The 27,503-nt window shown below is 40.5% G+C and overlaps 4 protein-coding genes across 8 annotated transcripts; 2 read left to right on the plus strand and 2 right to left on the minus strand.

Annotated features, from left to right (window-relative positions):
- The first annotated feature begins 983 nt into the window (after window positions 1-983).
- On the plus strand, window positions 984-3,388 carry LOC135650656 (uncharacterized). 2 transcript variants are annotated; one of them, XM_065170154.1, is made up of 2 exons: window positions 984-2,564; window positions 2,659-3,388. In XM_065170154.1, exons 1-2 carry the CDS (start codon window positions 1,749-1,751, stop codon window positions 2,695-2,697), a joined length of 855 nt encoding a protein of 284 aa, XP_065026226.1. In that variant the 5' UTR covers window positions 984-1,748; the 3' UTR covers window positions 2,698-3,388. The 2 variants fall into 2 exon arrangements, with proteins under 2 accessions (XP_065026226.1, XP_065026225.1); XM_065170153.1 differs by having other exon boundaries at window positions 986-3,388.
- Window positions 3,389-6,463: 3,075 nt separating this feature from the next.
- Window positions 6,464-8,358, plus strand: LOC103999914 (dof zinc finger protein DOF5.1). 3 transcript variants are annotated; one of them, XM_009421815.3, is made up of 2 exons: window positions 6,464-6,903; window positions 7,098-8,358. In XM_009421815.3, the coding sequence occupies exons 1-2, from the start codon at window positions 6,853-6,855 to the stop codon at window positions 8,046-8,048; spliced, it is 1,002 nt and encodes a 333-aa protein (XP_009420090.2). In that variant the 5' UTR covers window positions 6,464-6,852; the 3' UTR covers window positions 8,049-8,358. The 3 variants fall into 3 exon arrangements, with proteins under 3 accessions (XP_009420090.2, XP_065026945.1, XP_009420091.2); XM_065170873.1 differs by having other exon boundaries at window positions 6,465-6,903; window positions 7,129-8,358; XM_009421816.3 differs by having other exon boundaries at window positions 6,466-6,903; window positions 7,104-8,358.
- Window positions 8,359-12,176: 3,818 nt separating this feature from the next.
- On the minus strand, window positions 12,177-16,193 carry LOC135651107 (large ribosomal subunit protein eL36x-like). Of its 2 annotated transcripts, none has more exons than XM_065170901.1 (4): window positions 16,115-16,193; window positions 15,700-15,837; window positions 14,686-14,885; window positions 12,177-12,401 (listed from the first exon to the last, which is right to left on the minus strand). In XM_065170901.1, exons 2-4 carry the CDS (start codon window positions 15,799-15,801, stop codon window positions 12,371-12,373), a joined length of 333 nt encoding a protein of 110 aa, XP_065026973.1. In that variant the 5' UTR covers window positions 15,802-15,837; window positions 16,115-16,193; the 3' UTR covers window positions 12,177-12,370. The 2 variants fall into 2 exon arrangements, with proteins under 2 accessions (XP_065026973.1, XP_065026972.1); XM_065170900.1 differs by having other exon boundaries at window positions 15,700-15,834; window positions 16,115-16,182.
- A 6,743-nt stretch (window positions 16,194-22,936) lies between these two features.
- LOC103999917 (probable protein phosphatase 2C 23) lies at window positions 22,937-26,891 on the minus strand. Its single transcript, XM_009421820.3, has 4 exons — window positions 25,141-26,891; window positions 24,914-25,027; window positions 23,489-23,753; window positions 22,937-23,402 (listed from the first exon to the last, which is right to left on the minus strand). Exons 1-4 carry the CDS (start codon window positions 26,713-26,715, stop codon window positions 23,281-23,283), a joined length of 2,076 nt encoding a protein of 691 aa, XP_009420095.2. The 5' UTR covers window positions 26,716-26,891; the 3' UTR covers window positions 22,937-23,280.
- Between the last annotated feature and the right edge of the window lie 612 nt (window positions 26,892-27,503).

The following is a 27,503-nucleotide window of genomic DNA, read 5'->3' on the forward strand; positions in this document are numbered from 1 at the left end:
TATTACAAATGAGCCCACAGAGTCCTTTGCCATGTCGCCCTTTAAAGTGATGGTTGTCATCATTATAAACTGGCCCATGGTGGCGCTTCAAGATTCCCACACGGTGGCATCGACGGTAGCTGCTGCGTAGGGCGATCGGGAACCAATGAGGCTGAAGGAGTCGAACGCGCAAGTCTTCCACAGAGAGAACCGTCGAAGGTGTTCGGATTCCGAGAAAGAAAATTGATGCTGTCACCTGCAAGTGTGGTTACCGCATGCCAATCGGACGCTGGTAGCGCCAAAAAAAATATTTTTGGACATTGTGTCCAGTATGTTTTGTTTTCTTAACCTTCTGTATATATGTATGTATATATATGCATACATATACATATATATTCATCTTGGACCATTAGGTGGAAAAGAAAAAAAGGAACTTATAATGGATTCATCAGAAAGCATTAATCTTATTAAGACCATCGCTAAAAGAAAATTTAATTTCTATCACAGAAAAATTCTAACATTGCAGACGTCGTACTTACCCTATAATTCTATAATGAAATCATCAACGACGTTATTCTATCACTTATATCTTGGAATTATAATATTTGTCAATTAAAATATTCTGTAAAATACTGAGTGTGACGGAAGCACCTCTCTTCAAATCATCAGATCATGGCTGCGGATGTCCAACCTGACCTACGACGGAGACGACCGTTAGGCCAGCATGTTCAAAAGCAGATGACACATGGCATTTCCTGATTCGAGATCAATTCGCCGTCAGATCCACCGGTCGGCGTATTTGGGGCAGCACACGTGCCTAAATCCCGCCTCGCGGAACAAGCTATTACAAGGAATCCGCAGGACAAGACAAAACGGAATATCACTAAAATCAATAATTGGACGGTCCAGAACGAAAGAAAGACGTAGCACACAGGGGAATAACATAGGACCGCGAGGCAACGCAAACGCTCCTTCTTTATTGCAGGAGAAGACCGAGAGCGATCCCATGGTCTTTCTTCTCCTTTTTTTTCCTCTCTGCCGTGTCCGAATATTTCGATCCGTTGGCGTTGGAGAAACGACACGGCGCTTTCACTAGCCACCCCCATGTGAGCCGCTCTCGGGAACAGCGCGACCTCATCGACCAAACCAGCTCGCGGAGGAGCCACAGGGGGCGGGGAGTTTTGACTCACCGTGGAGCGTTCCTTGTTTTGGAGCACAAAGCAGAGAGATTTGGGCGCCAGCGGTGGATTGTGGAGCTCCTGCATGTAATAAGCTTTCGGGAAAGAAAAGCTGGTTAGTTTTCTTGGAGTCGTGGGTCTCCTCAAAATGTGATTTTTGTGACATACGAAACCTTGATCTTTGCTTACTTGATGGAAGCATTTGTGTTGGGTGAGGCTGGAGGCTGGTGTCCGGTGTCCGGAGCTTGTGATTTTGGTTTTGCTCCCAAAGTGCGATTTTTGATGGTAAAGGTGTGTTTTTTCCTGGAAAAGTCCTACTAGATTTGTGGTCCTTGGTTTGGTTATGGAAGGAAGCTGGAATTTGGTGCGGGTGATCAATTAGCGTTAAGTTCGTCTCAGCGATGGCCAGTGATTAATTAGCTGTCCTTTTCTTGCCATCTTTTTGTTCTTCGTCCTCTTGGTCATTTAGATTCTTCTCGGTGTCGTTTCTTCTCTTTGGTTTGTTTTGGCTACCAGAGAGAGGGTAGTGATCATTGAGAAGCTCTGCTATCGGTCGTAAGTGTTGGTGGGCATGTGATTTTGAGGGAAAAGATGGGACATTTAAGCAGTTTGGGCATCGGTTTAAGCCTTGTTTCAGGCTGCCTGTTCCTGGCTCTTGTTGCAGAGGTATACTACATGTTTTGGTGGAAGAAGAGAGCCCGCAGAGACATTGAGGACAACTACGGAAGCCCGGCCAAAGAGCTTCTTCATCTCTTCTGCTGGAACCAGCCATCTTCCCTGAGTTCCACAGCCCTCAACCCCCAGGAGATCTCCGCTTCGGTGGATGTCGCTACATGTTCTGATGGCAAAGATCTTCTGCTGAAGCCATTCGAAGGAGAGGACACCATAGAGGCAGAGCTCATGCGGCTGCACAGCCTTGCAGGCCCTCCGAGGTTCCTCTTCACCATCAAAGAGGAAACAATGGAGGATTTGGAGTCGGAGGATGGGTGGTGCGCAGAGGGAAGGAACAGGAGAGGTTCCAGAGGGAAGAGCTTGAGCGATTTGTTTCTCTCTTCGGATACCCCATTCTTGACACCTCTCTCTTCCCCTTCTTTATTCACCCCGCCTCTGACTCCTCTAGATTGCTACAGACAAAGTGGATTCAACCCCCTCTTTGAATCCTCCAAGGAAGAAGATTTCGTCAGGATGTGGTCGTCACCACCTCCGACATTCAAGTTTCTGAAGGATGCCGAGGAAAAGCTACACAGGAAGAAGCTGACGGAAGAAGCAAGGCAGGCTCACAGAAGTGCTTCTCATCCTTCTACCTCACATTCCAGAGGCCCAGAAGAGAAGGATGCAACTTTCATCACCATAGTCATAGAAAAGAATAGAGACAGAGGGCAGCAGCACCATTCAAGTGCCTCGCAGGTGATCCCATTACCTTCTTCTCCTTCAAGCGTCGGACCACTGCACAAGAAGTGAATGCGCAGTATCATCCATATCACTTCTTTCTGTAATCTAGATTCTCTACGCCGACTCCGCATCGTTGCCTTCGCTTTAAAAACCCTTGGGCTTGATGAGGGAGCTGTGGTATGTATGATTGCTGAAGTCATCAGACACATCTCTTTAGCTGTTCTCCATTTGCTGGTGATACGTAGGATTAGCCTGCTGCCATGGCAAGGCATCAGAAAGTTGCATCTTCTCCATGACTGCCTGAGCTTGTAATTATTACTCCCGTAGTAGGTGTGGTGTGGCCTTCCTGTTCCTTCCTTCACATCCGGGTAAAACCAATGCTACCAGTTGTCTCTTGGATTGTTGTACCTTTAAAAGATGGAAGAAGACTGTTGCTTTGGTCTTGGTACAGAGTGAAGGTGGGAATGGCTTGGATGGAGCAAGTGATAACAGGAGCTCAACATCCTTCCTCCTTGTGGTAGTAGGTGGAACACACTTTGTTCTCCTTTTTACTTCCTATGATGTGATGACAGGCTCTCGACCTTTGGCAGCAGCACAGCTGTGATGATTACGAAGAAGATGCCATGCCAACGCAAGATTTGCAAGCACACTTGTCTTCTTTGTACTCTCGAGTCAAAGATTTCAATGCTTGGTGTGATTCTGCTCGACAGATCACCAGTGAGTGAGTGAGTGGTACACTGCTGTGTGTGTTGCAGCTCTTCCTCACTGCCTGTTTAACCTAAAGCTTCATCAAGAGACATGCCTTCTTCTTGTTGCAAGTTAAACATTTGCAACACGCATGACAGGAATCAAGAAGCTGGAGACCACTTTGCAAACACCTTTCCTTGTTGGGTTCATCCTTCAAGCTTTGACAAAAGTTTAAGTTGAATGTTGCCTACTATAATTGTCTCCCATCAACTCAGCATGTGGTCCATTGTGCCAAAACTTATCACTTCAATCAAATCACTCCTCTTGTCCATAGGTTTTCCTTTCTTCAAAATTTCCTGTTTTTTTTCTTTTTCGTTTGCCATGTAATATTTAAAGACTCAAATCTTTCTGTTCCATTGTAAAGACGAAGGCTTCTATTTTTTCCTTGCCTAAAAGGAAAAAAAAAAAAGTAAAAATTGCCACTAAAATTTTATATCCGGCGAGTGTTGAGAAAAGCTCCATAGTGCTAACTTTTCTGAAATATAAATGTTGCCTCTTATTATCGTCTTTCCCTTAAAAATAAAAAAATGACAATCTTAGTTCGACGTATTATCGTGGTATAGCAAACTAGGTTACATGTGTCAAGTGTCGATCATATCACCTTCAAAACAATATCCATGTCAAGTTTTAATTAGTCGAGAGTGTCGATCATATCACCTTCAAAACAATATCCTTGATTATATTTATCTTTGCATTCACCTCATTAATTTGTACTTTGAGATAAAATTAAAATATAAAAAAGAAATTTTAGAAAACCCAAAGCCTCTGCAACCAAAGCTTAAATTTTCATAATTTTCTTTATAATTTGGGTCCATTTATTATTTTTAATTATTATTACTATTATTATTATTATTATTATTATTATTATTATTATTATTATTAAGTTCCAATATAAAAACATATAAATCTCATCACTCCACAAGATAAATTATTCAAGCACCTCAAAATTTGGGTCTTTCTTTTCACCTCAACATATTTGTTTGATCATCATGTAAGTCATTCATTAGCGAGGGTTAAATCCCGTGAAACCATTGATAGAAGTTCCATCCATATCACTTCATCAAGATAATTTACCAAAAGATTCTCTTTTTAGGTTGGAAAAAATTAATATTTTAACATATGAACAATTCCTCCCTATCTCGTTCATTTACAATAAGATAATTTCTTTATACATTTTGAAGAGACATGTAGTTCATCAATCAAAGTCTCATGTGGTTCATCGATGAATTGTATCTTTAGTCTCCAAGGCATAGTAATTATGCAAATATGTTGGTCCATATAGGAGGACTCATCTTTTTCTTTTCAAAAGCATACAATGAGGTGATAAAAAGGAAGCCATGTCTTATCTTTCCAAAGCGTGCTTCTCACTTGGTTTAAGTATTCGTTAGAATGCTTTAATAGAATAAAGATAATAATTTTTTGCACATATAATATTTATTTATCGTCTGTTCATTTCATTTTGGATGAGCTCACACGATCTTACCCTTTAGCGGTCAGCCCACATTGAACATTTATAAGAAATCAATGTAAGATTAAATATGCTTATTAAGTATTAAATATTTAAAAAGTTTATTTGATAAAATCTTTTTACACAAAAAAATATTGATCCGATAATAAAATTACTCGAGGGTTCAAAAATATTGATTATTGATCGCTGATAGTATTATCATGGATTAGGTCTCATCTGTCGTCACTATTTATCTTTCCAAAAAAGATTTAACAAGACTTTGATACTAAATTATCAAGTCAAACGATCGATATAAGTCGATCGGCACTGAAAATATTATATTCTTCTTCATGTGAAAATATTGTATCAAAATTTAGATACAAATTCACTTATATAAATTTTGAAGAAAAAAAAATTTTCACATTTTGTATTAATTCCCAACATATGAGATATTTATAAAAAAAAACAAATCCTATTTTTGTGTGGTAATTCGGCTAATGCTAAATACAAATCAAAGGGAAGCATCTCCAAACCCAACTGAACAAAACCCTCCTGTTGTTGAGATACCGCTACTAATGCTGCTGCAATGCGTACACAAATCCGGTCCTATCCGAACAATTACCACCACCTCTCCATCATAAATGTGGAAGATGATTGGAGTGCAGACCACTTCCATGCAAAGGAGAGTGCGATCTCGACATGTCAAGCCGCCATTGGTCCTACCGTGACGACGACGACGACGTAAACGAGTGGTATTGCCCATCCTTCTCCCCGGAGCTTGACGGCGACAACTGTGTGAGGCAAAGACAACGGGTCCTACTGCGCCTTCCTTTTACGTGGCTCACCATGACCTTGGTTGGAAGAAGCTTTTGGTCACACCACGCATCATGTTCTTGAAGCTCGTAATGCCCACCCACCTCTCCGACACTCGATCGATTTCTTCCTTAATTAGAGATCACAAGTAGGATGAGCTGTGGTTCTTTCAATCTCTCTGCTGCAGCAGCATCCAAAGCAGGCAGGCAGGCAAGCACGGTTGAAGCTGCCTGTCACTTGGTATGCATCCGAGCTAAGCATTCAAGCAAATTGCAGCATGTGCTTATCAAGAGGCTATGTGATTGATGTCTTATCAAAGGATTAAAGCCTACAAGCAGATTGATCGACCAGTAAACACTCAGAACACATAATAAGCCATGGAAAATGATCTACTTGCCTTGACCTCGATAGACAAGAACAAGTGAATCCATAGGTAGATTTGAGGAGATATGCTTGCTGAATATATGGATCATCTTTTCTATTATTGGTCACAGCATATATATATATGCATTGGATGCAGTTAGTTTTCTTGATGTTTCCTTTATTGCCAGTCTGTGTCTGATACAGTCACTAGGTTTCTTTTTCTCACATGGATGTGCATCGATCACATAGGTTTTTAAGCTTCTTCATGTACTATTTGATCCCCAAAGGAAACACAGATTTGGCCTATAGCAGCATGTATATAAAATTGATACTGTGCTCAGGTACCATACACAACACGGCATTTGGAAAGACACATCCATTTAGCTACATGCAAGATCACAACTGTAGAGAGAGAGAGAGAGAGAGAGAGAGAGAGGCCATCTCGTCATTTTACACCACTATGGCCTAACTTTTCCATTGGTTCATGTAGATGTAGATGGAGAATATTTTGGCTACCAAGAGTAGTTGGAATCTTAGCATGTCCCTTCCAAATTATCATGCCATTAGGGTTTCCACCCTCTTCTTCTTTCCTGTTTCTGAACTAAACCACTAGCTAGCCTTAAGAGTCCAGTGCTCCTCTCATCAACACTTAGATCCTTCAAGGCTAAGAAACTCCCTCTTCACCCACATCTGTTCAGCCAACCCTACCACATATAATATAAGAGCCCTCCCTTTCCTCTCTCTCTCTCTCTCTCTCTTTCTCTCTGCTGCTACTTATGGATATTTGATTATCCACCTTCTCTCAAACCGTATCATCATAGGGAAAGAAGAAGGAGGAGGAGGAGGAAGAGAAGAAGAAGAAGGAGAAGAAGAAGAAGAAGAAGAAGAAGAAGAAGAAGAAGAAGAAACAAAGAAAAAGAAGAAGAAACAAACATGGTTTTTTCGTCGGTTCCAGCCTATATGGATCCACCCAACTGGAATCAGGTGAGTGCTCACTACCTTCCTCTTCTTCCCTTCCTTCTAAGCTTTCTTTGGCTTCTTCATCAAAAACGAAATCTGAAAGCAGAAGATATTCGCATCCTTTTCCTTATCTCATCTTGAATATACCACATCTTGAATTTTTTGGTCTCTCGCTCTCTCCCTCTCTCTCTCTCTCTCACTCCATGCCATGTTCATAGCAACAGCCGCTTCAGCTTCCGGCCGCTGCAGGTGGAGGCAGTGAGGCTCCTCAGCTCCTTCCGGGATTGGCAGCTGCACAGCGACCAGAAGGCGGTACGGTAGCTGCAGGCTTGGCCAGACCGATCTCCATGGCAGAACGAGCCCGCCTCGCGAAGATCCCGCAGCCGGAACAACCGCTCAAGTGCCCGCGGTGCGACTCCACGAACACCAAGTTCTGCTACTTCAACAACTACTCTCTCTCGCAGCCTCGCCACTTCTGCAAGACCTGTCGACGCTACTGGACCCGAGGCGGCGCCCTCCGAAACGTTCCCGTGGGTGGAGGCTGCCGTCGCAACAAGCGGAGTAAATCCTCGGGAAGCTCCTCCAAGTCGACCACCGGTGACCGCCAGGCAGGCAACTCATCTTCGTCTTCAACTGCCACGGGACGCGGCGGCGCTCTCCCACCTAACATACCCCAGCCGGGCCAGTTGCCTTTCCTTGCCTCCATGCACACTTTCGCTGACTACGGTGCCTCAAATCCCAGCTTAAACTTCACGGGCATCCCAACCATCGATGCGGACGAGTACCAGATGGGAAGCATCTCGGGCGTCGGGATCGAGCAGTGGAAGCTGCCGCAGATCCAGCCATTCCCTTTCTTGGGGATTTTGGAGCCACCACAGCAGCCGCCTGCGGTGCAATCATTGTCCGAGCTATACCACTTCACCGGAGAAGGCGGAGGCGACAGCACTATGAACCGAGTCCTTCCGAAGCTTCCTGCCTCTTCCCTAATCACGCAGCTGGCTTCCGTGAAGATGGAAGACAACTCTCAGGGACTCAATCTACCAAGGCAGTATTCAGGTCTCACTGCAAACGACCAATATTGGAGCAGTGCCGGTGAAGCTGGCAGCACCAGCGGCGGAGGTTGGACGACAGATTTCTTCAACTCTTCCTCATCCGGCAACATCTTGTAACTCTCAGTTCATGGCCCGAGCTTTTGCTGTGACCGCATCGCTCGGAGGATGAACTACGTACTGAAGTAGTCAAGGAAGAAGAAGAAGATCTCGATTACCATCTTCCCCTCAGAAAAATGAGGTCAGTGTCTCATCTTGGATCTACTTTTGTGTTTGTTGCTTCCCATCTTAACTTCAGTGGATGTCTAAATCGAGCTGCCGCACAAACTCATGGAGGATCAGATCTCTGACATGAGGTTGGTTGTTAGTAATGAACTATAATGCTCTTCATTGGATTGAGTCGAATCTTATCTACACATCATTACTCTCAGTACTGCCATCTGATATGAACTTGTTCTTTTGTTTCCTTCCTGAAGAGTAGACAACATATAGAAATTGGAACCAAATTCTCAGTGTGCGTGCTGAAGTATTTGGTACCTCGGCTTATCATATTTGCTGCTCTCAATTCTTCCTACAGTAGCTGTAATCAGCGTCAGAAGCAACCTGACACTTGCATCAGATAATAGCGTGCCTTTAGATTTCCCCCTGATAGTTTTATGTCCTCTGGCTGTAGCTATAGGATCATTCAATGTGGCTTTAGGGATCAATATGAATATTGCTGTTGCAGCAGCTCTCTCTCTCTCTCTCTCTCTCTCTCTCTCTCTCTCTCTCGAGCTGCAACTAGGTATGGAAGCTATCATATTGCTAGTATAAAGCCTTCTGAATACCTGATAGACGAAGCATGTAGAGCATAATCCTTCTGGATCTTGCATCAACACCATGCTCCTACATCGAAGGATGCACTTCTGGGAAACGAAAGTGCAGTGTGCCAATATCTGCAGTGGCAGTCAAAGATTTGGCCATCATGCATGTCGAGGTGTCTTTTGGATTTCTAGAACTTTGGAGCCTATCCTTGACTGCTGCAGCATCTTTTTTGGTCTTTTGCCCCCCCTCCAAATTATATCAATCATGTAATCCATCTGTCAGATGATTGCATTGCATTGCATTGCATTGCATACATATCCTGTCACACATCAGCCTACGACATATTCTACTGGAATGGGGAATCCGGAGAGAGAGCAATCACCACATTGTATTTGCATGCATTGGGAATACAAACTCCCATCCGAGAATTGTATGTAGTCCACATATTATTTTCTCATTTTGCACACAGTGTTTGCAAAGCATGTGAGAGACAAGGAGACAAACACTTTATTTGGGCATATGCTGCCAGATTTGGTCATTAGTTATGCATCGAATCGAATGAACTGCATAATCATTCTGTCCTCAATGTGCACACAATCTAATACTGCACACATATTCATGTAACTTCCATGCAACTTCCGAAAGACTAGAGAGAGAGAGAGTGTTTGTGTGTCGCCAAAATCCATGCAGCCACCAAGAACTGGATGGTTAGAACAACCGAAGACCAAAGGGCAAGTCATGAAAGGACAAACATGCACTGAAACAGTGTAAAAGAGGAGGAGGAGGAGGAGGAGATGAAGGGGAAAAAGGAAAAGGTGAAGGCCACAGAAAACCCATCTCTTTCTTTACGTGTCTCTGTCGAAGGGAATCTGAGTTTTCGTCTGCTTTCAACAAGTCCAATGCAGTCTGTCTCGAGGGAATAAAGCAGCCAACCCAGTCCATGTAAATTCTGAGCAAAGTGGGAGAGATGGCCCTTCTTGGTTTATCCTGAGCAGGTGACTGCATAATGAACGAAATGGAAGCTGAAATGAATCAGTAGGGGTGATAGATAGATAGATGGATGGAGAGAGAGAGAGAGAGAGAGAGATGCAGCTTTATCTTTTGAGTAAAGGGTGGGGGTCTCCTAAGAATCTTTTATGTTGGGGCCTCCTTCAAATGACAAGTAAAGGAGGAAAGGGTAAATGCCGTGGGCGTAAGATTCCATGTCGGCTCACGTTGCCTCACATGAGCCCAATCATGGATATAGGTGTGTGCCAAACTGTTTGACACCTCATGGTATCAGATTCGAAGATGCTGCAGCATGTAAGTTATTGTATGATAATGCCTGTGGTAAGGAAGGCCTTCCTGTCCATTTCAGTGTCCAGAGAGAGAGAGAGAGAGAGAGAGAGGGAATGATACATGAGATCATCATCTTACAAAAAGTCATGCTTATCTTCTACCATGAGATTGCAGGTTGTTCTTCTTTGCTGCAAGAGTCTGATCTCATTGTTCTCCATTGCTTCAAGAGTCTGATCTCTTTGACGGCTGCATCCACTAAATACATGTACGGAATTAATAGTTCTTTAAATCAAAAAAATAATCGTGGACTGCATAAACTAATCGTCAGTGTTGAGGTTGATGAGCTTTTTTATTTCAATCAGATTGTTTGCAGAATCGGATTACTTCGAGTTCAATTAATAAATTCAATCTTGAAAAATAAACCCTTGGAGTTAAGAATTTGTCTATTTGATAAATATCCAATCTATCTCAATTTTTGCCAGGAGAGATAATAAAAGTCAAACTTATGATATCTATCATTTTATGTTTTAATTAGGAATGGAAAGTCGAACTTATGTAAATCTTAATTTAGCATTTAGTATCACTCGGCATAAAGGTGATACATAGAGTGTGGCAATTATTCTCGTATCATATCTATCATTTTATGTTTTTATTAGGAATGGAGAGTCGAACTATGTAAATCATAATTTAACATTTAGTATCACTTGGTATAAATGTGATACTTAAGAGTGTGACGATTATTCTTGTATGATATTTATCATTTTATGTTTTTATTAGGAATGGAGAGTCGAACTATGTAAATCATAATTTAGCATTTAGTATCACTTGGTATAAAGGTTATATGTGGCAATTATTCTCGCATGATATCTATCATTTTATGTTTTTATTAGAAATGGAGAGTCAAATTATGTAAATCTTAATTTAGCATTTAGTATCACTTGGTATAAAGGTGATACTTAGTATGGCAATTGATGAACAAGCTTTGATGTGCACAGGTTGTGGACTTTAACAGATAATATGATCATAAAAAGATGGTTTACTTGACATAACTAATACTGTAAAGTAGACAAAAATAACTTTTTTATGGGCACATTATTAATACTCTTTCTATGGATGCATAAGACGACCATCAAACAAAAATTTTGCTGGGCATGTTGTGAGTCCCAGTGATTGATGCATCAGATATCTGACACGAGATTCCCAGCGCACGGGGAAGATGGATTCTACGTCGACGGCCATGCACGTGTGTGCTCTGGGAACATCGGAGACGCTCGATAGATCGGAGGCGATAGGATGCGCAGGTGGGGTGTCAATCATTTGCAGCGTGGAAACGTCTTTCCTGAAGTGGACATGCGGTTTTGTGCTACTAATTGCAGAGTTGCTCACGGGTGTGCCACTCGCTGCTGTTCTCCACCATGGCTTCCTCGGTCGCATTACAATCGTCGACCAGTGTTCGCTAAAGAAGAAGAGTGGGTGCAGCAGTTTCTCGTAATGGGAATGGAATCGATCCGGGATGATTAGGTTTCGATTTTTTTTTTCTTTTATTTTAGAAAATCAAAATACATTTGTTTCGATTTCAAATCATTTAAATATATTTAAAAATAAATATAAAACACATATATAAAATAATAAATAATAATGAAATTTAAATTAATGAAAGTGGGTTTGAATCTTAAGAGAGGTTTTTTTTTTTGTTTGATTAAAGATTTTATTTTATTTCATTTTTTTCGAAAGTTGTATTTAGTGACATTTAATAATTTTATTTCTTTATTTCAACTTTGCCCGTCACAGAGTTATACATCTATTTTTAAAATTTTAAAAATAAAATTATAATTATTTTCATATTTTAAATTATTTTTTTAATTTAAAAAATAAATAATAATAATAATAATAATAACAATAATAATGATTCGAATCGCAATTCTGATTTGGAGAAACCGAAACCGCGATCACGTCTTTCGAGTTACTTCATATTTCCCTTAAGAGTGACTTGTTTCATTGTCCGTAAGCAGACAACCCCCTTTTTGATTTCCGCAGCGGACTCTTTAGGACGTAATATACTTCATATGATTTTATGCAGACATCCATTTGCTGTGAGACGAATAATTTCAACGGACAAACTATCCCATATAAACACGCTCTTAGATAATTAGCTGATCGGGGGGAGACCATAAAGATATCGATATTATTCGACTTAAATATTTATTGTAAGGTTGTTACTTTTGACAAATTCCTGAAAAATCAAACACCAAATAAACCCAATCACCTAAAAGATTCTGCGGGTCAAAATTACTTGCTGAATTATCAAAAGTCTAAAGCCTTCATTGAAATTAATCCTCCAACGATTGCAGGGGATAACATTATTTCTTCTTATCACTCACTCCAGCAGACCTGAAGAACATGTAAACACCACGTGAGAAATTAGAATATGACTAATAATTATTGCTTGTAAGCATACATATTCTATTACAACCATACTGTCAACTCATTGCGTATAAGATGAAAATTAAGGTATTTATCGAAGAACAATCTAACAACAGGACCCACAATCACATATAGGAACTGCTGCTCATATATATATATATATATATATATATATATATATATATATATATATATATATATATATATATATATATACTTTTTCCTTTCTTTTTGGAACACCTTATGCTCGTTGGTTTTTTTGAGAATAAGGGCACAAGTTACATATGAAATAAGCTCCTTTGCAAAAGTTGTCTATGAAAATACTAAAGTTTAAACCTAAACAACTGCAAACTAAAAACATATGCAATTATGAAAAGAATTACAATAGGAATGCAAGGATCATAAAGGACGGAAAAGAAAATCAACTATATGCCTACTGGAACAAAGTTATGAACCGAAACCATCTATGTATACATGTAATGATCCAAAGGAATTGAAGCCATCCAAGTCAGTCTGGTTAACAACTTATCTAGTGACATTCCGTACAAGCTTTTGACTTCTGAAACTGAACATTGCTGGAAACTTGCATATGCAAAACTCCCCCTTTATTATTTAACCAATCATTCTTCAGAAAAAAGAAATTTAACCAATCCCTCAGTCATAGACCTCGTTGATATGGACACAAGGAAGCTCAAGACAGTCATGTTCAGTCTAGTCCGAATTTAGTTTCAAGCCTCCATACATATGATCAATCTTCAATACTTGTATATGAGCAGTCATGAGACAGAGGACATGAGGCTGTTAAATAGCAAGGCAACAATGGCACCAAAGTTTCATGAGATGATGAGGCATAGAGGCAACAGATGCGGGGAAGAGGAATAAGCACATAAGGACAAGGTCATTGCACACCATCCGACATTTAAGCCGAGCCCGAGCCTGATCAAAGTTTGGACAATACAGCTTGTTATTGTTCTTGTTGTCATCATTGTTGTTTTAAGCTCATCGAGCACGAAATCAACCGAGCTTGAGGCATCCATGAACATCTTGATCCAACTATCAAGCTAGCAATTGAGCCCTGGAAAAACATATTTAATCCGTTTTTGCTCATCCACCCAGTTCCAAGATTACTGCAACTGCAAACCAGTTGAAAAGGATGCCAACCATGTCTTGCAGAACTGAACAATAATTAGGCAATCTTGCCCCAAGTCTAATCCTAGAAAGACATCATAATCTTTGAAAATTCAAGGGATCGCATAAAACCTGTAAATCTCAGCAGATCTGGGAAATTCTGGATTTTGAGCTGTTGAAATCAATTAATTACAACTGATCCAAAAATCCAATCCGAATGAATCAATCCAAAATTTAGTTCTCAATAGATAATTCCATTTTGCAAATCTTTGATCCAAACATCAAAGAGCAGCTAGTCTGACTGAATCCTCTGTATGTGCTAGAATATCTTAACCATCGTACATAGACAATCTTTCAACTTAAATCAGTGGCCAAATCTCTACCAGAGATGCACTCAGTATCCTTCATGCAATTAACGAACATATGAGCTGCCAGTCTAAGATCACTAAGTACCTTAAAGACAGTTGAAGTTTTCTTTAAAGAGTTGTAACATACTCAACAAGTGAATTATCATATGCCAACCACAAACATGTAGTGCTGCATGTTTGGACAGATAATTTGTTTACTTTTTACATATAAATTGACAACAATAGAGATCCAAACAAAATATTTACAATGATGCAGAACAAGTCATGCATCCATATCATTGTTTGCAACGCATTGCAGCATTGGGGGGTGAGCAACAGTTACATTTTAATCCAATTGCCTTTTCCATCTTTAGCAATTGCAGTGAAAATGCACTAATAAAATTTCAAACTGTCAAAGTGAGAGGACCTATCAAACAACCAATGGATGAATGTTCCATAATGTGAAATGGATTGAAAGGTGATGAACAGATAGATATTACATGAGGAACTATCAACAAAACTTCATCAATCACCAATGAACTTGGTAAAATCATCATCACAAAATTTCCTACAGTTTTATTTACTGCCCTATTATAATAACAAGTGACATTTTGAAAACGATTAATCAGTTTCAACTTTAGAACTAATAGCTTACGAATCAGTCAAACTAATTAGATTTAGACCTCGTGTTACACTTTGTAAATGTAAAATTAATTTGTGCCAGTATCAGATAGAAACCAGTAGCATATGGATTTAAATTACAAAAAGCCGCTTACCTCATCTTCCGAAGAACATTAGCCATCTCCTCTCTCTTCTTTTTGGCTCTCTTGTGGGTGCCCAGCTTTCTTTTCGCAACTTTCAGTGCACGCTTATCCTTTCCAACTTTCAGGAGCTCAGTAATCCTCTTCTCATAAGGAGCAAAACCAGCTACTTCCCTGATCAAGTTCCTTACGAAATGAACCCTCTTGCTAGTTTTCTGACATTTGATTGTCCAAAGATTATAAATTATACAGCATAAAACCTCCAACTAATAGAATTTTAAAGCTTATGGAAGAAAAATGAAATAAACATAAACATAAGCTTTCTCCCATTGAATATATTCAGAAAACACCATATCTGTCACAAGATCTGACTTCTGCAGAAAATCAACATACAGTCAAAAGAAAACAACTATATTTATGAATGAGAAGAAAAAGCATAGGCATTCCAGTTGATTGGGCATGCATGCATTGCAAAATGAAACTTATCTAAGTAAATAAAAAGATATTAATGTTTAAGCTAAACATGTTCCTCATGTATAACTACTTGAAACTATGAAATTAAGGAGATAAACATTCACCATTTTGAGGTATAACTACATGTTCCTCTCAAGTTGCTCTAGAAGCAGAAGGGATGTACGATGTCAGAGAAGACCAACCACCCATGACAATAAACTCAGATAGGGTTAACCCTAAGCAAAGTATATAGCAAATTATTCCTGCACAAATCATATAGAATCTTAATTGTTTCCATGATACCGACTCAGCAACAAGAACGAGAGATAACTCTCTCCAACTTGAGTAATTGAATGTTATGCTCATCAAATAAAACACAGAAATCAATCAGCATGCACTCCTTATTTCACTAAAAGCATACTTTGACCTGATCATAAATTAGCCACCTGACCGTAATACCCCGATAACCATTTAATAACAGTGAAAAAACAAATATCTGCATTTTTCAGCTAAAATAAGAAATTACTAGCCAAAATGGATCTAAACCATCAATTTTCAAAAACTTCGGATTCATACCCCTTTTCTGCTGCAAGGACGAGGAGGCAACTCCCTCTTGGTAACAATGTGCCCTTTGTTGAGCCCGACAAAGAGACCGGTGTTCGGCTGAGAAGGGGTCATCACTAGGCCCGGATGAAGCACACCGTCCGCTTCCTACTAAGAACAAAGGAAAAGAGACGAATCAGCCAAGCTCTCCAACGAATCAAGGAACCACAACATTGTCATCTAAAAAAACGCAAGAACAATCGATCGAAGCACTTGCAGATCAAAACCGCTAACGATGAAGAAGTATGAGTACATATTCATCGCATCTACGAGTGGAAGAAGAACGAAAATGAAGATCATAGATTCGATAAATGAATGAGATGACTTGCAACCATATGCACATCCAATTCAACGAGACAAGTGTGGCTGGAAGCCGATCTATACTTACCCCCTACTCCGACAGCAAGAAACCCTAGCGGCAGACGACGTCTGGAACCCCAACGGCGGAAACGAACCAACCTTTAAATAGCAAAACAGGGGTTCCAGTGCGTCTTATTTACTAAACTACCCTTCAACGACCATGGACGTCTGATCGACCATATCAGCCGATGCACGGCTGCGATTGCCTGTCGGGAGGGGGTTCCGGACGTAAGGTCGGCCCAATATTGTATTGTGGGCCAAAAGATCTCAAAATGGGCCAAAGAAAATGCTGCACTTGGGCCACATTGAAGAGACTCCGTTCAAGTGTTGGACAATCTTAAAGCATGCGTTGGAAATATGAGATTGTTAGAGTGATGATTTCAATTAATGTGTATAAATTGAATGTATACTTACATTCGTAGGGTCTGGAAAGCATGAATATAATAATATTATTTGTGTAAGATCTAATGAAACGTATACACATTAATTGAAATTACTATGTATCCGATCTATTGAAATGACATGGTGAGAATTCTGAATGCACACTGTAGAGATCCAAAGCTGGAAACAGCAGACCGTGCACACTTTACCTTCTGCATGAATGAGCTTATGTGCCTAATGAGCTGATGAGAAATCTTAGGGGGAAACATCTCTGCATCTGTTTGCAGGAAGTGGGAAACAGAGCCCAAATCTGTATCACTCAAGAGCACGATAATTATAGCTTGAAGGAGCTCCACGGAGTAGAAGAGAATTGAATGATCCTTGCTCATCATCCAGAAATCTAATCCAAGAAAGAAAAGAGAGGAAAAAAGATGCTTGTAGGGTTCATCTTGTATGTATATATATATATATATCTTGGATATGTAACATAGCATCATCATCGCTCTGCGGTGGCAGCGTCTCCTCTAGCCTTCTTAGCCACCGGAGCAATTTCCTCGAACACCTGCAGGCTCAAGTCGCCGAGGCCATCACCGGCTTGGCCCTGAGTTCGACTGCTCTTCACCTTCCGCTTCGAGCACAGCATGGAAGAAGGCTTCCTTGGGGCCGGCGGGCACTCGAGTGGCAACGGAATTCTATGTCTTGGAGATGTCGGCGTGTGGTAACCTTCGTCATCGTCATTTGAAGAAGCAGCAGCAGCAGCGCCATCATCACCTTTGCTTTGGTTTACTTCTTCTTCTTGCTCCAACTTTCCCGTCAACTTCACCTCCGCTTTGTTCCTACTCTCCTCAGATGAAACAGCAGAAGAAGAAGAAGAAGAAGAAAAAGAAGGTATCAGAGGCGTAGGACATGTTTCTCCTCCTTCGGATTCCATCTCTTCCTCTGCTTCTAAGGCTTAGACTGAAGTACATGCGATCCCAAACACAAAGAGCTGTACGTCGCAATAGAAGAGAGGGGAGAAAGAAAGTTCACAGGGAACGAAGCGACCAGAGAGAGAGAGAGAGAGTGGGAAACTTGGTACTTGGAAAGGAAAGCTTGCTGCAGAAACCAACCAAAGAGTTGAAAGTACGTTGTGGTCTCTGACGTTTGGTTGTTTGGAAAAGAGGTGTTTGTGGAAAGGTTTGCTGATCCACAAATGCCCTTGTTGATGGTGATAGGAAGAGGGGATAGAGATATCAAACAGAGGAAGAGTAGGACAAGCTTTCAATCTTCTATATTTCTTTCAAGAAAAACTCTTTTACAATTTCAGAAACTCTATTACACTAATGACCCAACATATGGGGTTTATATAGTCCCCAAAGATACATTATATTAATTATATTCAAGATGAATCATTCTCTTTCAAGAAACCCTTTCAAGAACCAATAACCAATTTGACTTATCCTTCTATAGACTTCTAATCCATTTTTTCTTCTTGATGTAATGATTCTCCCACTTGATGCAATGAACCTTGTTATGATACTTGAACAAGTTTAATTCCAACATTCTCCCCTCTTAAACTTGTTCCATCTAGCATGCCAAGTTTTTCTTCGAAGTTGTTGAATATATACCTCTTCTTCAAGAACTCCATTAAGAAATACTGATTTGACATCCATTTGTAAAATCTTCCATTTCATTTGAGCTGCTAGAGAGATAAGTAATCTTGCTGTCTCCAATCGAGCAACTGGCGTAAATACTTCTTCATAATCAATCCCATATTGTTGTTTATATCCCTTCGCAACCAATCTGGCCTTGTATTTCTCCACCTCTCCTTTTGCATTTCTTTTTGTTTTTGAAGATCCACCTAACACCGATAGCTTGGTGGTCTTCTGGAAGTGTAGTAAGCTCCCATGTATTATGGCATGAATTTCTTCATTCATAGCTTGTCGCCATTTTTCATCTCTATAAGCTTCTTCGAAGGTTAATGGATCATATCCTGCAAAAAGACAAAATAAAGAAAGTTCATCATTGTTAGTATCAATCCTTCGAGTCACATCATATAGGTCCTGAATAGGTCTTGTCCTTCTTATAATTGGACTTCTTGAATCATGTAACCTAGCTGATCTAGGTGATGATTCCGGTATAGCAACTTCGGTGCTTGCTTGTATTATATCATCTTCTTCTGAAACTACAGCTTTCTTATGCTGCTCATCACTTTTCCAGTTCCAAATCTGTTGTTCATCAAACTTAACATCTCTTGACATCACAACTTTATTTGTGATAGGATTGTAGAGTTTGTAACCACTAGAATTCTCTGGATAACCTAACAAAATACATTTCTGGCTTTTATCCTCCAATTTCGTTCTCTTTTCTTCTGGTATCTTGGCAAATGCAACACTTCCAAAAATCCTTAAGTGATCAACTCTTGGTTTTTGTAAGCTCCATGTTTCTTCTGGTGTAACATTACCAATTCGCTTTGTTGGAAACCTGTTAAGCAAATAAACTGCACAAGCAACAGCATCACCCCAAAATTCTTTCGGAATTTTTCTTTCCTTTAACATGCATCGGACCATATTAAGGATAGTCCTATTTTTTCTTTCCGAGACGCCATTTTGTTGATGTGTGTATGGCATGGTGAATTGATGTAGAATTCCATTATTTCTACAAAAACTTTCAAATTCATTTGATATATATTCACCACCTCTATCTGTTCTTAAACATTTAATCTTACAACAACTTTGTCTTTCAACCAAATCCTTAAATTCTTTGAATTTGCTTAAAACTTCTTTCTTTTCTTTTAACATGTAAACCCAAGTTTTTCCACTATGATCATCAGTGAAGGTAAGAAAATACTTGCTTCCTCCAAGTGATACTGGATTGATAGGGCCACAAACATCTGAGTGTACCAGATCAAGTCGATTCCATGCTCTTTTTGTCCTTCTCACTTTGAAAGGCTTTCTTTCTTGCTTACCCATAACACATACTTCACACAATTTTGCCGGGCGATCAATTTTTGGCATTCCTGTCACCATATTATACTTTTCTATAAGTTTCAAAGCCTCGAAATTTAAATGAGCATATCTAAGATGCCAAAGTGTAGAAATATCCTCAATATCAGCTTTAAAACAATTTGATTGATCAAAAATACTCAAATGTAGAGGAAACATTCTATTCCTTGCCATTTTCACATGTGATATCAGTGTTTTATTCTTGTCATGAATTGAGAGAGTCATATCTTTCATCTCAATTTCATAACCTTTTTCAAGTAATTGTCCCAAGCTTAGAATATTATTTTTCATATCAGGAACATAATAAACATCTGAAATGCATACTTCCTTGCCATTATTAAGTTCAAGGAGAATTTTACCTTTGCCTCTTACTGGTCTTTGAGACAAATCACCAAATGTAATGTTCCCGGAATAACTTGTATCTATTTCTGAAAATAGATCTTTGATACCACACATGTGATTTGAGGCTCCTGTATCTAGATACCATGTCATAGACTGATCATTTTTCAAATTTTCATAACTCATTAGCAAAACTTGATTTTCCTTCTTTTCTTCCTCAACAAAATTTGCCTTATCACCTTGATTATTAGGATTATAATAACATTCATAAGAGTAATGTCCATACCTTTTGCAAACATAGCATTGTATTTCAGACCTTTTAGAGTTTCTGCCACGTCCACGGCCTCGGTCACGTCCTCGACCATAACCTCGGCCTCTTTGGCTATAATTTTCTCCAACATCTTCACTGTTTGGAGATTCTTGATTGGTCTGATTTTTGTCTCCTCTTCCTCTTTGTCCTCGTCCTCTTCCTCTTTGAGAATTTGATTCTCTTTTATTTTCAAGAGTAAACTTAGCTTGTAGTGCTTGCTCCATAGTTTTCTCTTCTCCTCTTTTTGTAATCCTTTGTTCATGAACTTGAAGGGAACCCATAAGTTCTTCTAAAGACATTTTTTCCAAATCTTTAGATTCTTCAATCGCAACAGCAATAAAATCAAATTTCGGATCTAGAGATCTCAATATTTTTTCTATTACTCTCTGATCATTTACTTGTTCACCATTTCGTCTCATTTGATGAACAATAGAAATGATTTTTGAGAAGTAATCAAAAATGGTTTCAGAAGTACCTTGTTGTAATTTCTCAAACTCGGCTCGTAAAACTTGTAGACGAAGTTTCTTTACCTTATCAACACCACCGAATGCTTTTTGAAGCATTTCCCAAGCCTCCTTTGAAGTATTTGCTGGAGCGATGATCTCGAACATTGTATCATCAAGGCCTTGGTAGATTGTGAATAAAGCCTTTTTCTCCTTCTTCCTTCTTTCTTTGAGTTGTTTTCTTCCTTCTGCATTCATTGCTCCTTCTTCTGCTGGACTTGGTTCAGCAAATCCATCTTCTACAAACTCCCATACATCTTGGGAGCCTAGAAGAACCTTCATTTGGATGCACCATATGTCATAATTTTCTTTTGTCAATCTGGGGATCTGGAGTTGGATGGCACTTGAGGAAGAAGTCATAGTTTAACCTATGCTCTGATACCAAATGTTGATGGTGATAGGAAGAGGGGATAGAGATATCAAATAGAGGAAGAGTAGGACAAGCTTTCAATCTTCTATATTTCTTTCAAGAAAAACTCTTTTACAATTTCAGAAACTCTATTACACTAATGACCCAACATATGGGGTTTATATAGTCCCCAAAGATACATTATATTAATTATATTCAAGATGAATCATTCTCTTTCAAGAAACCCTTTCAAGAACCAATAACCAATTTGACTTATCCTTCTATAGACTTCTAATCCATTTTTTCTTCTTGATGTAATGATTCTCCCACTTGATGCAATGAACCTTGTTATGATACTTGAACAAGTTTAATTCCAACACTTTGCACCCACAAAAAATAGTGAGCTAATGACTCATGGCTGTTGGCTTTATCTCTTTGTTTGATTAAATGCAAGATGGATTCATACAAGTATGGCAAGTATTTTTGAACTTTTGAAATCAATGTCCACTAAAGAATAGGAAATTTTGGTATACAAAGATTTCTTTATAAAGAAACAAATCAAGTTTTGATTATGTTATAGTATATATCTTTTTATCTCGATGTGTTTGATTTAAAATTTATTAAAAATATTATAATATGATCAAATTTGATATTTTGATAAATAATATCGAATCATATTAATCTTACATCTGATTTTTATTTTTTATTTATTCATGTTTAATTACTGATAATAGGGATTATTATTAGCTGTTGTTTTTAGTTAGAGATGGGATGCTTTGTAATAATTGCATCTGTCTTGTTTCAACTCCCAAGTCAACATCTTCCCCATATGTATCTCCCATTAAGACCTATCAAAAACTACATCTACCTCAGAAATCAGCAGTTTCCATGTTCAAACATTCTTTGATCTTGGTCTGATGCCAAGGATTCAGAGGGGGAGAAGAAGATCTCTGCACATGCTTCTCGCCAGGATTGAGATGAGGAATTGCTGTTACTTTACAAGGCAAAGCACAGAGAACAAGTCCCCCACAGCATCACTACATGGAGACATCATTGCAGCTCATGCCTTCCCCATTCCCCTCATGATGATGCTCCCATCTTAAGCTATCATCATCTCTGGCAGTCATGGCTTTGCAGTTCAAATGCAAACAATGGTGGGACTTATCCTGGTTAATTTCTCTAGACACAATCATAGGTGTTCTTGGTGGGTTTTCAGCATGGATGATTCTCATCACAGGCTTCTTCTTTCCCCTCTCTTCATGAACTCTAATCCTTCGATTAGGATGCTTCTACTTTTGACAACATGGTTTTGTTGTTCATGAACTCAAACAAGGCTGCATGCAGACTGAAGAGCAAAGCAAACGAAAGGCATCTTTGTATTGTATTATTGTGAACAAAGAAGGGAACATATCCCACAGGCATCCAGTGGAAGCATCAACCAAAAAGGAGGTGATGAAAGCTGGGCAGGAGAATGATGACAACTGAAGGAGAATAACCTAGTTTTTGACAATTTGAAATCAATACTATAGCAATTATCATTGATTGAGGATCATATCACAGACCAGTAAGGTGTAAAGGGTTGGCAGTGAACAAGACACACTGTTCCCTGTTTAAGAAGGGAATGCTTTTTCTGTAATGGGGATAGGATGCTGCATCACAACAAACAAAAAGGACTGTTTCATGTTATGGCGTGCACCAGAGAATGATGAACTTGTTTACACTGTGTTTGATCCAATTAAGATAGAAGAAGTCACCTGGCAATGCTTGTGTTTGATGGCTATCACAAACTATTTCACCATCACCTATTTCTACTTCTGATATGACAACTGCAGATGATTGAAACACAAGATTAGATAGCAAAAAACATACAAATAAAATGTCAATCCATCCTAGTTTGTCTTCTGTTTCAATGTTTTATTATGACTATGACTGTTCATTATTTCTTTAGTATTTAATCGCATGCGAATGAGCTATTCATAATATATATTACATGGACAAGATTTTAAATAAATGATAACAATAATTTCATCAATGTAAGTGAGTAATATCGAAGCAAAAACATGAAAATTAGACAACATCTTAAAAGAATTACATGGACCAATTGGTCACACTAATTATTTGAAATAATTACTCTTGTTGACAACCATACAGATGAAGTGTTCTCACTATAGTTGTCTGGATCTGCTCAAAGCAGCTTTCGTAACTTCACAGCACCTAATACTTGACTATACATGGCATTGAGTCTCCTCAAAATCTCAACTGGAATGGCATGAGCACAACCTGAGAGCTGTTTTTGGTGGATCTCTAAGACTTGTTTATACTTTGTACTCATGTTTGCGTACAAGATCTCCATATTCGTCCTTCTAAAGATATGATGATGATGGAGATATCATCATGATATCGTCGTCTGTCACCTTGTGGGATCTCAAGCAGATCATGGAAATCCATACCTGGAACAACATATGTGGAGATGTTAATTGGCTTAAATTAAGCATCCAAACAATGTCAATTGTGTTGTTGAGAATTTGGAATTTACCGGCACGCTTAGCTGCACGGATGAGTACTTCTTCCGCAAGATGTTGAGCAGGATCACCTTCAGGTGTTGCTGCGATGAACATTTCAACTTGAGCAACTGCTTCTTCGTTAGTGAAGTATTGGTAGAGCCCATCAGATGATAGTATCAGAAATCTATCTTTTGGGCCGAGCTTGTGGTGATACAGAGATGGGTTGCATGTGATGTATGGTGAGGTCCCAACGTAATCGATTCTGAACATCTCTAGAAGAGCATTGTTCCATTTGGGCTGCAAAGCGAAATCAAGATATCATAATTGAATGAAAAGCAATCGCATTCTACTAGTCACAAATTTTCATCAAGATGCAAAAAATCCTTGCAACTCAGTGGATAGAATAACAACCGAAGTTATGTTAACGTGATTCTCCATACTCAGCACAATCTTAGAAAGTCAACATCTCCGTGACCACAAGGCTGTTCAATGATTTCGCAAAGCTTATATCAATATTTAAAAGGCAAATGGTTGTCAAAAAGTTGATTCAAACTTGTACTCCAAGATTTTAGAAGGCATGTGATTTTTTTACAAGGCAAGCAACCTGACATCGATATACTTTTTTGATCCAGAAAATGACCCAAACTTTTTGAAGTTGTAAGAAATTAATTTTCTTAAAAAGCCTATATAGTTAATGCATCAATTTATCAGAAAGTTTAAAAGAACATGAAGGAGAAGAAAAAAGAAAGAAAGTAAAAAAAGGAAACACCTAAAGAAAGAAATAAAAGTTATAAAGGCTTTGCAGATGGTGCCAGCATAATTGACTCAACTAGGGTTATCTGGAAACAATCACAGAAACTTAATCACGGTCGGGCAGCACTTGGTAAAACCTAAGAAATCATCAGTGTCAAAAATAATAATCTAATGTTATGGACTTACACCACATTGCAATACAGATTTTTGTATACGATATGAATCCCTTACAGTGTCAGGTTGCATAAGTCATCATAAAAGAACACCCACCATCCCAACTTATATTCATAATAAGCGACATTTAGATCAAACTCCACATGGCAGACGACACATTTTTGGCAGATAATCATATGTTCCACACAACTACACACCTTTTTCAGCGGATTATGGATCCACACCACATTGTGTTGAAGATCTTTGTACATAACATTAACCCCTTTCATTGCCATATAGACAGTTAGCACACGCCACCATTCCCCAAACTAATTTTGCATCCGATGATTTTGCTTATAATTAATTGCCAATTTGATTCTAATAACTTTAGTTTTCTTGAGTTGTGGTAACATTTAGACTATATCGAACAAGGTAGGGGCCCATCATCATCTTAAATTACAGCTCACAAATAAATGAATGGAATAAAGGTTACAAGCATTAAGATCAGATGTCAGAACGTTAGGCAGCAGTTAGGAATATTGAATACATACTTGTTTCAGGAAGCCAGCACCAAAAGCTCTTGTGACCTTCAGTGAGCCCTTAACGCGATCATTTGAAATGGCAGAAGCATCATCGGGGTGCTCATTCCTAATTCTTCGAACTTCCTGAATAGCAAAGCAAACCAAATCATACAATTCAGGTTAGTCTCAGGAAAGGAGAGACCACATAAAATTGCAGCACAAAGGATGCCAAATAAATGCCGGTATCAGCTGCTTACCTCTTCAATTGAAGTGCTATGATCAGAAGTCAGCTGCAAGGCTGATAAATTTGACAGTTCATTGGATGGATGGCCATCACTGAGACCTTCAAGATCAAAGAGTGTTTCTTCATTAATTCTTTCAAGATCCTGCCTAGCCTTACCTATCGAGGTCCACAAATCACGTTCTTCCTTCCGTGCCAGAATTGCACGGCTATCACCCACACTCATCAGATATACATCTTCCCCCTTCATTAGCATCACCAAGACGCACGAACCCATGAGCGCAAGCTCAGGATTCTCGGAACCAATCTTGTCTGCAATGTCCAAAAAGGAGTCTTCTGTGTTCCTGAGAGATCGAGAGAGAGCTTTCAACACTTGTGAGTGGTTCACAGCGTGATCGGGACTCGCCCTGCTTAGTTGCTCCTTCAACCTCCTGTCAAACTCCAACCTTTCCTTCTCAAACTCGCACCTCTGTCTCCGGTGTTTCTCCTCCCACTTCTTGGCAGCACCTCTTAGCTTCCTCCTGTGATGTCTGCCTTCTTTACAGCAGCGAGTGTTTGATGTCCAATTCGCTGCAACAGTGGGATTAAATTCGTCGGCGGCCGCAAGAGCGACCGAATCATCAAAAGCCTCATGGCAAAAGGTGTCATCTTTGTCGTCCCAAAGAAGTCCTTTGAGCTCTCGCTGTACAGCCGAGTAGAGATTGGAAAGGAGGTAATCTGTGGCGTCGGGGCCATTGAAGCCGTCGTAGATGCCGACGAAGACCCAACCATGGTCCTCCGAGACGACGACTTGGACGCGGTCCTCCCCGGCTTTCCCCTGCGCCCAATGGAGACTGCCGCTTAAGGAGTCGAGCGAATCCGACCACTGTGTCGCCTCCACAATGCTACGACCGCTGCACCCGCGCGGATTCGTTATTCCGCCGCCGGCCGAGTGGGAATATTTCGACCCCTTTACGGGCGCGACGATGGATCCGTGGCCGTAGGCGGTGGTGGACATGGTCCTCGCGATGGCCTTGGTAAGCCCACGAAAGATAGAGCGCGCGGCGGCCCGGCCGGATTTCGGGAGGCGGCGCGAGAGGCTGCGCCGGAGTTGGTCGGAGAAGAACGGGGCCTTCTCGAAGGGGGCAGAGAAGAGAGCGGATTGGTTCTCGATCGGCCCGGACATGAAACCCCTCTCGATGGGGCCCGACATGAACCCCCGGTCGGCGGCGGCAAGCGGGCCAGAGAGCGGCCCGGAGAAGCGCGGGACAGGCTGGAGTGCGACAGAGGAGAAAGAGGTGGAGCTCTCGAAGGCGGAAGCCGCGGTAGGGCCGGCGAAGTCGAGGAGGGACGTCGACAGCGGGGTGGAGGCGTTGGCGCTCACCGCGGCCCCGGAGATGGACCGAAAGGTGGTGGTCTCCTCCAAGTTGTGGACCTTGGCGACGGCGGTGGCGGAGGGGCGACCGGAGACGCCGCAGGCAGCGTCAGGCCTGAGGTAGCAGAAGGAGTGGCCTAGCCCCTCGTCGCACGGGTCCCAAGACACAGCGGCTGAGCCATGGCGGCGTCCGCCACCGGAGTAGCAGTGGGCGAGCCCCGCGAGCCCGTTGCCCATCGAAGGCGAAGCCGAAGCTGGAGATAGACAAAGGTGAGTCCTTTTCTACGTGAAGTAAAGGAGAGAGAATGGAAGCCCTAATGGCAAAGGGAAAGATAAGTGGAAGGAGTGGGGAAAGGAGAAAGGAAAGGAAACAGAGAGAAAATAGGTGGAAGGAGGGGGCGTTGACCTTCGAGAGTGAGACAGGTGGTTGAAAAAACTCTCGGGCCGGGTGGTGGTGGTGGTGGCGGGGGAGGGGGGGGGGTAGGGGGTGATCGTAATAATGGCGTTGACCACGGGCGTGTGTTTTGAGAACCAAAGTCCGCGGCTATTAGTCTTTGGATTAGAGTAATCTAAACAAGATCACGGAGATCCATCGAGGGTCCATTTCGGCTGCTTCCCGCGGGACTCAACTCGACAGCCGCCATCCGACGCGACGAGGCTTCGTATTCAGGCGAGCCGCGTGATCAAAAGTCAATGCAACACGTGTTCGGTGAACTATAGACCCTTCCTTCACTCCCGGAGCACCAAAAGCCTCTTTGTCAAACCAGACATCGACACGTCGCCTGGTTCCCAGTTTAGTGGACACGTAGAGTGTCGTCCATCGTCAGTATTGCTGCCTTGCGTTGAAGCTGAACCAGCTGATGTTCTATGCCTTCTCCGACTCATTATTTGAGCCTACCACGAGCGGCCATCCGAATATTATATATTATGAGTCTTATTTCTTTATATAACTAAAATTATATATATATATATATATATTCAAAAAATATTTCTTTGGGCTTCTTTCTTAAGTCAGTAGTATTATC

This window comes from Musa acuminata, chromosome BXJ3-10, assembly GCF_036884655.1.
Source record: "Musa acuminata AAA Group cultivar baxijiao chromosome BXJ3-10, Cavendish_Baxijiao_AAA, whole genome shotgun sequence".
NCBI lineage: Eukaryota > Viridiplantae > Streptophyta > Magnoliopsida > Zingiberales > Musaceae > Musa > Musa acuminata.